The sequence below is a fragment of the Olea europaea genome, chromosome 12 (genome assembly GCF_002742605.1).
Source record: "Olea europaea var. sylvestris chromosome 12, O_europaea_v1, whole genome shotgun sequence".
Lineage (NCBI taxonomy): Eukaryota > Viridiplantae > Streptophyta > Magnoliopsida > Lamiales > Oleaceae > Olea > Olea europaea.
In genome coordinates this window covers 25,187,866-25,198,957 of record NC_036248.1, presented here as the reverse complement: position 1 = coordinate 25,198,957, position 11,092 = coordinate 25,187,866, and the positions used below count along the sequence as shown (strand labels likewise).

At 34.5% G+C, this 11,092-nt stretch overlaps 1 protein-coding gene across 1 annotated transcript in view; it reads left to right on the top strand.

Annotated features, from left to right (window-relative positions):
* The first annotated feature begins 9,630 nt into the window (after positions 1-9,630).
* The window catches only part of LOC111406824 (cytosolic sulfotransferase 12-like), a 13,248-nt gene continuing 11,786 nt past the window's right edge, over positions 9,631-11,092 (top strand). Inside the window, exons 1-2 of the mRNA XM_023036194.1 lie at positions 9,631-10,360; positions 10,796-11,088. Of these exons, the coding sequence (XP_022891962.1) occupies positions 9,677-10,360; positions 10,796-11,088 (977 nt within the window). The 5' untranslated portion in view covers positions 9,631-9,676. The remainder of the gene's footprint in view (positions 10,361-10,795; positions 11,089-11,092) is intronic.

Sequence of the window (11,092 nt, the reverse complement as noted above, 5' to 3'; positions counted from 1 at the left end):
GAGAATATCATATATTGGCTCGTAGGAAGTTATTAAAAGTATGATAGGAAAGATTAAATTTTGATACTAAAAGTTCGTTGGAGAAATCATGCAATAGAAAAAGTATTATAGCAAGTGATGATCAAATGTGCTCTACATATTTATATGTGCAAATCTTAACTAATTGAATTTCGAGGATAAAATTCTTTTAAGGGGGTGAGTTTTGTAATACATTAAAAAAAAAAAGAAGAAGAAAAGTCAAACTTCAAAAAAAAAAAAAAGATATAATAAATGGCCAGGCGGTGGATATATATAAACTATATATATATATCCACCAAACATAATCCATTACCCAACTAAAACAAATCCATTTCATTTACACATAGAGAGAAGCCAAGAGCTAGGAGAAAAGAAAGGAAAAAAAAAAAGAAAAAAAGAAGGGAGAAAAAAATAGGAAAGTTCGCCTATGTTGTTAAAAAATAAGTAATCTACACTATTAGACTTGAATTCATCAATTTTGAAAGGTAAGTAAAAAGTTATTTATTGTTAAGTTATGTTTGATTTTATAGTTGTTAGACTAAATTCAATTTTATTGAAGGAGTAAAGTATAATGAACTATGAAATTGACTAAAGGGAAAGAAAACTAGTTTTTGTGATTAAAGAGACTGTAGAAATCGCTTAAACGTGAAATGATTAAGTTTGGGTATCGTCTATTTAATTATTGAAATTATTTAAAATAATTAATTGTTTATTTAAAAATTATATTGTATTTCAGGGGACGATACTAACACCAGAACAGTTTGCCAACCGGATTCATTTTGCGAACATAGTACTGTGAGTGGAAAAATATAAATATTTTTATAGTATTTATAAATTAAGTTTATTGTTAAAGTATGTTCAATTATATGTTCGAATTACATGGTTATTATGAAAATATCTTTTATTAGAGCAGACCCCATTGAAGACGAGAGTGAGGTACAACAAGGCCATTTCTGTCCACCGCCCTTCTCTCATTTTTTATTCAATTTTTTAATGATTGATAATGTCCCTTTGAAATCAAAGAATATTGAAAAAGTGCCTTCCCCCTTTTCCAAAATCATGATACATGTGAGATTTTAAAGATTCTATACGTTACATTGTGAATTGGAATATGAGATATGATTTTGAGATCGACCAGAAAAGTACCCGTAATTATATATTTCTTCTAGCTCACTGAAGGGCCTTGGCCGTGTTCTATACTACACTGAGGGGTCTTGGATCGGGGATAAAGGGGTCTCGACCGTGTACATATAGTTCATTAAGGGGTCTTAGCCTTGTTCTATATTTGATTATGAGAGGTTTTTGAGATCGACTTTCGTTCACGAAGGGATCAAAGGCCCGTTGTGAAAGTTCTTAACCCGAGGGGCAGATTACAAATTTTAGTCAGAGGGTACATTTTTGGTGAATTTTTCAGTACATTTGATGTGATGAGATTATAGCATAATTATTAGCTTATGTTTATATCATGACTTGAGATGGTATTTTACCATGCTATATGAATGTCTTACGTTTTGACAATAATTATATGATGTTATCTTGCGAGTTATTAGTGATATGAATTCGATTTTTGATAAAAATGTAAAAATGAATAAGTATAATTATTTTCAAACTTCTCCACTCACTGAACTATCAACTCATATATTTTCCCGTAATTTTTCTATAGGTGAAAATTGATTCTTTTAGTTGGAAGAGCCTAATGATTTCAGAATGAAAGCTACACGACATGCTGAGTGTTATAACTTATTTTTATGAAGCACAAAGTAAATAATTTGGGCCCATCGCATCATGTTTTACATAAGCATTTGATTTTGTTGCATTTTTTGAAATAATTCATAGTCAGCATTGGTGATAGATTTGACATTTAATCAGCATCTATCATCGGCGCACGTCACGTTTCGGGTCCACTATGGTGATTCGGGACGGGTTGTGTCACACTTTTGAAGAGAATTTTGAGAATGGAATAGAAGAATGGCTAAAGTCCAAAAATAAATAAATAAATAATAACATTCACGGAATTGGCTGAAAAAGGACAACTTCTAGGCAAGAAATAAAATCTTATATGTTGAAGTGCAAATGAAAATAAAAATATATAATTTACGAACAAATTTCTAGGTTTTACTGAAGAAAAAATAAATAGGTACAAAAACTTGTTGATATACATATAATATCAAGAACTTAATTTAGACTATTGATTCATTTAGAGTACCGATGGACTCTATTGAGAAGACTGAAAGAGTCACTTTTACAGCCGTAATGATTTTATTTATGCAATTCAAATAATCTGTCCCAAACAGAATCACAGAGTAAAATTAATTCTAGAAGTAGAATCCTAAATTAAAGAATATTGAAAGGGGAAAAAACTTCTAACACAATAACTAATTCCATAGAATCTTAGAATAAAGGTAAAAGTAGAAATAGAATCCTATAATATTGCTACTGAAAACAAGTCCTAAAACAATAATTTCACTTCATGAAAACTAACATCATTGTTGGGTTTTCTGATACCCAATAAATCCCAGGCTATGATGTTAACGTGGGTTAATATTATTTCATAGGCATAGGCCGATGAATGAAATAAGTCCAACAACCAAGTCCATGAGCTACACCTGACCCAATTGTATTCCTTGTGAATGGCTTGAATCTTGACCCGTTTACCCCTTTAATGACCCAACTTAAAGTCTAACCCTAGAGTATATATATGAATATAACCCTAGCCTCTTTGATATGATGATTGTGTGATTTTGAGAGAAGAAACTAGTGAATCCCGACTGCCCCCCTTTTGTGTGAGAAAAAGGTGTCCAGAAGTGTCCAAAACGCTTGTATAACGTGTGCAATTGGTAGTTCTTTCATAGTATACCTTTGTGGTGTCTTCTCCTAGTCTTTGTGGCTATAAATCATCATCCTTTTCTTGTCCTACGTGGGTAAGATTGAATAGCAACCAAGATGAATCAATTGGTTGTGGTTTGGAGCCGTTTGGATTGGTTGTTGGTAAAGAAAGGTACGTTGGACTGAGTCAGAAAAACCATCGTTTGAAAATCCTTTTGAGAGAGCTTCTACAACAATTGGTATCAGAGCTTCAAGATGAAGGTTTTGGCTCGTGAAATCTACTAGAAATCGTCCAGAAAATAGGCAGAAACGCAGCAGAAATCAGATCGAAGAAGCTGTCCAAAAATTGTTTAAATCAGTCTCCGTTTTTCACGTTTTCTGATCAATCCAGAAGGAGTTTGGGAAAACGGAGACCACTGACGTGACGTGCAGGAGGAGGGGAACCCTGCAGGCCGGTGCATGTTAGATGAAGGCTGCGCGTGTGGTGGCGCGTGAGGACCACACGCAGAGGGAAGATACGGCGCGTGCGGGCGCATGAAACATTTTCTAGCAATGGTCTCTTCAGGCAGTTTGTTCCTTATATTATTTCTGACATTTTTCGTGTTGAAAGTTTTCTGTTCCGGGGTATGCAGAAGAATCTGGACAGCGTTGTTCTTAGCGCGTTCGGGACTCGATCGTGATTTTTTGGTTGTTGCAGTTTCCAGAGACTTTAGGACGAGTAGTGGTGGTCCTAAAGTGATAAATTCGCAACTCTCATAATTTCCAGACTCAGATAGACCGTTCTGGTATATTGGCTTAACTTAGTTTTAAATTTCAGCATTAACAGATCATCGTGTGGGGTGATCGTTAGGATTGGGGGTTGTCATTGCTTGTGCTAGAAAATTTAGGAATTATTTGCTCTGTTTTTGAAGTGTTGAGTTTTGATTGCAAGTTGGTAGTTGATTTTGTGCTTTACCTGTCATATAGTCACTGTGTGAGGCTTGTTGCGTGGAAATTCGAACTTTTATTTACATACCTTCGTGTTGCGTTGATTTTCCTGTTAGAACACTTGGACTTAATCCGTTCGAACATTCCCTTGATCTAAGATCGTAAATCTTACGAAACCCTAGGAATCTAGAACGATGTATATTGCAGCCGTAGGATAACTTTGTGTGACCTATCTGTGCTTTTGATTGTTCTAGTTTTTTAAAAATGTCTTCACGCTTTAAAGTTGGAATTTTTAATGGGAAAGGGGATTTTTCAATTTGGCAAAAAAAGATGAAGGGTATTTTGGTCCAACAAAAAGTTTCAAAGGCCATAGATGGCAAATTTTCTGCAAATTTAACAGAAGTACAAGAAGAAGAGTATGATGAACTTGCATACACTTCAATTATTTCACCTATCTGATACTGTTTTGAGAAAAGTAGGAAAACTGAATTCTACAAAACAACTTTGGGAAAAGTTGGAGGACTTATATTTGTTTAAGTCAACTCCTAATAAATTGTACTTGCTTGAACGATTTTTCAGCTTTAAAATGGATCCTTCAAAGGATCTTGATGATAATCTGGACGTCTTTAAAAAATTAGTTCAAGACATCGTTAACTGTAATGAAGAGGTATCTGAAACGTATAAGGCTATTATCTTGCTTAATTCCATGCCTGATTCATATAAGGAAGTTAAGAATGCAATTAAGTATGGTAGGGATACCTTAACACCCGAGATTGTCATAGACTCACTTAGGAGTAAGGAGATGGAGATTAAGGCTGAAAAAGAGGATAAGAGGAGTGGCGAGTTACATATGATGAGAAGTAGGATGAAGTTTAAGCAAATGAATTTGGGTAGAACTCAAGACGGTAGTGATTCGAGTAGTGACTCGCGTGATGAGGATAGTAAGAAGAAGGGCAAGGGACAAGAAAAGTCTAGTGGTAAAAGGTGTTACAGTTGTGGTAAGTCTGGACACTTTATTAGGGACTGTCCCAAGAAGAAAGATAAGTTGAAGGGAAAGATGAGAAGTGAGACGAATTTGGTTGAGGGGTCGAGTTATGACCCCAGTGAGGTTTATTGAGTGTAAACCTAGTCACTGCATATGCATCTGTGTGTGATCCTTTCTGCATGTGTGTGATTGTCTAAATTTTGTTGCATGATTATCTACTACATTTCAATGTGTTTGATATGTGCATTTGCATGAATTTGAGACATTAGGATTACTTGGTGTAATTGCTTGCATGCATAGTGGGTTAGGATGCATTAGCAGTGTGTTGTGTGTCTTTTGGTGAGGTAGAATATAGATGCCTAAGGGTACATGGTGGTTTGTACCGAGGGATGTAGAATGTGACATTTGGATCACGAGTGGAGATGTGATCAAATGTCTGGGATCCTTTATCTGGAAAGAGACCCTGATCAGGTGGAATGTGAGAGAGGCACTTCTATCACTTCTGTTAGGTGGAGACCCATTATCCACGTAGATTGGGACAAGTGATGTGGAGATAAAGGATTATCCCGTGGACTTAGGATCTATTGTGACTTGCCAGTTAGACATGAGTTGAGTGATCTGTCTAGTGAGCTTGGTGGGTGATGAGAGGAGATATGTGTTCTCGAGGTGTGAGCAACACGGAATGGGATAGAATAAGTGTGGTGAGATCTTTTCTTAGGGTCATTTATGCATGTGTTGCATATGTGGTTGACCGTGGTTTGATTGACTTGGTGTTAATCTATAGTTCTATGTGAACATGTTTCTGAAAAGATCTGTGTGTTTTATCCTATAGTATATCGTCATCGCATGTGTATTTGCTCTTGATTGTTTACTGTTAAATATTTGCTTCTACTTGGGTGTTTTTGACCTTAGCCCCAGTGAGTACATGGAGCAGGTATGGTATGTGTTTCAAGTTGGAAACACGAGGTAAGGTCTGTGATCTAATTTTATTGGCTACCTTGATTATGCAAGTATTAACTGTGTGTTTTGATTGCTTGCAGATTTATTGGGCATCAAGGTAGAGATTTGTTGGGTTTTTTGATACCCAATAAATCCCGGGCTATGATGTTAACGTGGGTTAATATTATTTCATAGGCATAGGCCGATGAATGAAATAAGTCCAACAACCAAGTCCATGAGCTATACCCGGCCCAATTGTATTCCTTGTGAATGGCTTGAATCTTGGCACGTTTATCCCTTTAATGTCCCAACTTAAAGCCTAACCCTAGAGTATATATATGAATATAACCCTAGCCTCTTTGATATGATGATTGTGTGATTTTGAGAGAAGAAACTAGTGAATCCCGATTGCCCCCCTTTTGTGTGAGAAAAAGGTGTCCAGAAGTGTCCAAAACGCTTGTATAACGTGTGCAATTGGTAGTTCTTTCATAGTATACCTTTGTGGTGTCTTCTCCTAGTCTTTGTGGCCATAAATCATCATCCTTTTCTTGTCCTACGTGGGTAAGATTGAATAGCAACCAAGGTGAATCAATTGGTTGTGGTTTGGAGCCGTTTGGATTGGTTGTTGATAGAGAAAGGTACGTTGGACTGAGTCTGAAAAACCACCGTTTGAAAATCCTTTTGAGAGAGCTTCCGCAACAATCATTCTCCCCAACGAGCATCAAATTTAAAGTGATGATGAAGTACACGCTAAGGAAGTAGCATTTTAGCAACAACGGAGAGGTAAGAACAGAAATGGGCTACTGGATATGGCCGGACGCGGCTGGGTTAGATTGAGTCTTGACGGTTCGATTGAGATGGGTTTCTTAGTTTAGTTTTATTGCTTCACATTTGTCCTTTAAATTTAATTATGATTAGGGTTTATTTTGTGAAAACCTATTTAAGCTTTGTCTGTGGAGAGTCATGTTTTTGAAGGATTATGAATAAAGTATTGACGTTCTTGATATCTAACCTTTTTAATTGAGTTTTTGTTGATGATATTTTTATTTCTTTTAATTGAAATCGTAGATGTGGTTTACATCAAGTACTCTTCAGTTTGTGTAATACCTTAAAAAAAAAAGAAAATGAAAAGTCAAAATTCTCGAGCTCTTAAAATAAAAAATTAAATAAAATTAAATAAGAAGATAATAAAGAAAGAAGGGTTGGCGGTGGATTCCATCCAAATCCATTTATAATTTCACACAGAAACACACACACACTAAGAGAAAACGAGAGCAAAGGAAAAATAAAAAAAAAATAAAAAAGAGGAAGAAGAAAGAAAAAAATAGAAAAGTTTCGCCAACGTGTTCGAAAATAAGTGGTTTATACTATTAGCTTGAATTCCTCAATTTTGAAAGGTAAGTAAAAAGTTATTTATTGTCAAGCTATGTTTAATTTTATAGTTGTTAGATTGTTAGACTAAATTCAATTTTATTGAAGAGGTCAAGTATAATAAACTATGAAATTGAGTAAAGTAAAAGAAAAATTAGTTCTAGTGATTAAAAAGACTGTGGAAATAGCTTAAACGTGAAATGATTAAATTTAGGTATCGCCTATTTAATTATTGAAATTATTTAAAATAATTAATTGTTGATTTAAAAATTATATCATATTTCAGGCGGCAATACTAATATCGGGACAGCTTACCAACCGAATTGATTTCACGAACATAGTTCTGTGAGTGGAAAAATATAAATATTTTTTTAGTATTTATAAATTAAGTATATTGTTAAAATATGTGTTATTATGTGTTCGAATTATATGGTTATTATGGAAATATCTTTTACTATGATACATGTGGGATTTCAAATATTGTATATGGTATATTTTGAATTAGAATATGAGATATGATTTTGAGACCGACCAGAAAAATACCCATGATTATATATTCCTTCTATTTCACTGAGGAGCTTTGGCCATATTCTATACTACACTGAGGGATAGATTGGGGATAAAGAGGTCGTGATCGTGTACATATAGTTCACTGAGGGGTCTTGACCGTGTTCTAGAATTGATTACCAGAGGTCATGAGACCCGCTTTCATACAGGGAGGGGGCCAAAGGACCATGGCGAAAGTGCTTAGCCCCAAGGGTAAATTACAGATTTTAGTTAGATGGTACATTTTTTGTGGATTACATGTGATGTGATGAGACGGTAGTATAAATATTAGTTGACGACTATATCGTGATTAATGGGATGATATTTACAATGTTATGAGAATGTCTAACTTTTTGTCTATAATTGTATGAGGCTATCATGTGAAGTATTTAATGGTATGAACTTGACGTTTGATAAAAATATTTAAGGGAGAAAGTATGATTATTTTTTAATTCTTCCACTCACTGAGCTATCAACTCATATTTTTCTAAAATTATTTTTACATGTAATATTGGTTCTTGATAGCTTGAGGAGTCTGGTAATTTTAGAGTTAAAGCCACATGACATGTTGAAGGATATGAGTCAATTTGATTAAACCACAAAGTAAAGTTTTGGGTCCATTACACTATGTTTTTATAAACATTTGATTTTATTGCATATCTTGTAGTAATTCATAGTGAGCTTTGATGATGGATTTGACATTTAGTCAGCATATATCATCAGCGCACGCCACGTTTCGAATCCACTAGGGTGATTTAGGACGGATCGTGTCAATTTGTTTTCAAAATTTGCTATTACTTTAGAAATGTTTGCTCGTAGTTGTTAGTCGATGTATTTGAAATTTTTTTGTTGAACCAATAATAACTCATTATCTCATTACTCATCAAAATCAATCTCATCATATTGTCATTAAATATGCATCTACCAGTAGTTTTGGGCAATTTAGGGATATCCTTGACACAAGACCGATCCTATGATTGTTGGGGCCTCAAGGCGAGTCCATAAATTAGGCCCCCAAAATCAACGTGAATGCAAAATTCAACGGTATATTATGCACCGATTGCTAATTTAAAACTTAATATTAAAACAATTAACAAATATATTGTACAAAAAAATTATATTATAAAGTAACAAAATCAACAATATTTCAGACCATTAGTTATATAGTATTCGCCTTATTATTTTAGAGGCAAAAACATTAATCAAATCTGAATAATTTAGTTGTTTAACCATTTCTCTCTCTATTGATAATGTAGGCAATCCATTCAATCTTTCTTGTGACATAGTTGATCGAAGGTAAGTTTAATCAAAGTAAATTAATACATTGAAGAACATCCCCAGAGAAAAGTTTACTTCGTATTAACGACTTTATCTTCTTTTTCGCAGTTTGCTCAGAAGGATCATATGCTGGGCTATAATTATAATCAAATTACATATATATTTCCTAAAAGTAAAGGTTAAAAGATGTGATAATAAGATAGACATCACAAGTTTCAGAGCAGTAAACTTATATCCTTATACATAAATGCTACAAGGCAAAGAATTTTAACATACAAAGAAAAATAAAGAAAAGGAAAATTTATATGATAATAGACAGATGCTAATCATTGACCCTTCATCTTCTTCACTGTGAAAAATTATCTTTCTCAAAGCACTCTAAAATTAGTGCTATTTTTTTTCAATTGGTAACCTTTGGTTATTTGGATGATACTGCCTAGTTGGCAAACACCTGTTGGCCATTTGATTTTCACTCGAATTGTGCTAGTTTAGACCCTTCCTGGACAGTTGGATTTAATCAAGAGTACTGCTGGATAGAGCTGTTGTAGGCAAGTTGGGGGGATTAAATATTTTTTTTATAAAATTTTATATATATTTCAATAAAGTAAACTGTAAAATATAACAATGCTGGACACTAGCGTCATTAACATGCACGCCAATCATTTAGTAATTATTATTATTTTAGTATTCTTGGTAATGGGAACTTTGAGTTGCAGTTCTTCTCACTATAAAATGCTTATGGCTCATTTTTAACTGTTACTCAACTCGTTCTTTAAAGCCACAATTATGTCTAGAGATATGCAAAGTCAAATTTCTGCATTTCTTCCGAAGTATTTACACCAGGAAGAAGTGGTGGCGCAAGAATTTAAAGACCTAATCTTTTCTTTACCCAAAGAAAATGGATGGGTTGCCTCTTATCTCTACAAATATCAAGGCTTTTGGCACCCGGTCAGGCACCTTCAAGGGATCATTACATGTCAACGACATTTCCGGGCTCGGGATTCTGATGTTATTCTTATTACGACTCCCAAATCAGGGACGACCTGGTTGAAGGCAATCGTGTTTACCTTAATGAATCGAATGCAATATCCCATTGCTCAAGATCACCCTTTACTCAGCAAAAATCCACATGATCTTGTGCCATTCTTGGAGCAAACACTATATGTTGATAATCAAATCCCTGATCTTTCCTCCATGAATTCTCCCAGATTGTTCGCAACCCATATACCATTTACGTCCATCCCGATATCTATTCAGAATTCCAGATGTAAGCTTGTCTATCTGTGTAGAAACCCCAAGGACACTTTTGTGTCAATGTGGCAATTTTCTAACAAGTTAAGGCCTAAGGAAATGGGAACTCATTCACTTGGAGAAGTCTTTGATATGTTCTGTAGAGGAGTGAGTATCGCTGGACCCTTTCTGGACCATGTTTTAGATTATTGGAAAGAAAGCAGGGAGAGTCCTCACAAGGTAAAGTTGAACTGCTTCAATTAAAAGCTTACGGTGACAGATGAGGTCATGAATTTTTCGTTTATATGTTGCTTTGAATATAATCTGTCACACAAATTCAAATTCCTTTTTTCATGAAATTCTAACACTTACATAATTTGAGTTTAATCAGTCATGGATTAATGCCTTTTATGTTATAATAAGTTTCATTGTCTTCTTAGGCAAATTCTTATCTCTCTATCTATATATAGACTGTATATCTCTTGTAATCAATATCCATAGAATCACAAATAATTGCTTCAGATTTTCTTTTTTTCCCCCTAATATCTCTTAATTTTTCTTCCAAAGGCTTGACACGTCACAGTTTTCATTTGTTCGCTCAAATATCCTATTAAATCATGATCATCTATAAGATTAAACTACAAAGAGTGTACATTTATATGTTGTCTTTAATAGGTGCTCTTCTTGAAGTACGATGACATGAAAGAAAACCCTACTGTCAATCTTAGACGCATTGCTGAGTTCTTGGAATGTCCATTTTCCAATGAGGAAGAAGAATCAGGAATGGTGGAAGAAATCTTAAAGCTGTGTAGCTTTGGTAATTTGAGCAATCTGGAAATCAACAGGACTGGGAAGTTGTCATCTGGTGAGGAAAACAAAGTATTCTTCCGTCAAGGAAAGGTGGGAGATTGGAAGAATCATCTAACCATTGAGATGGTAGAGAAGTTGGATCAGATTACCGAACAAAAGCTC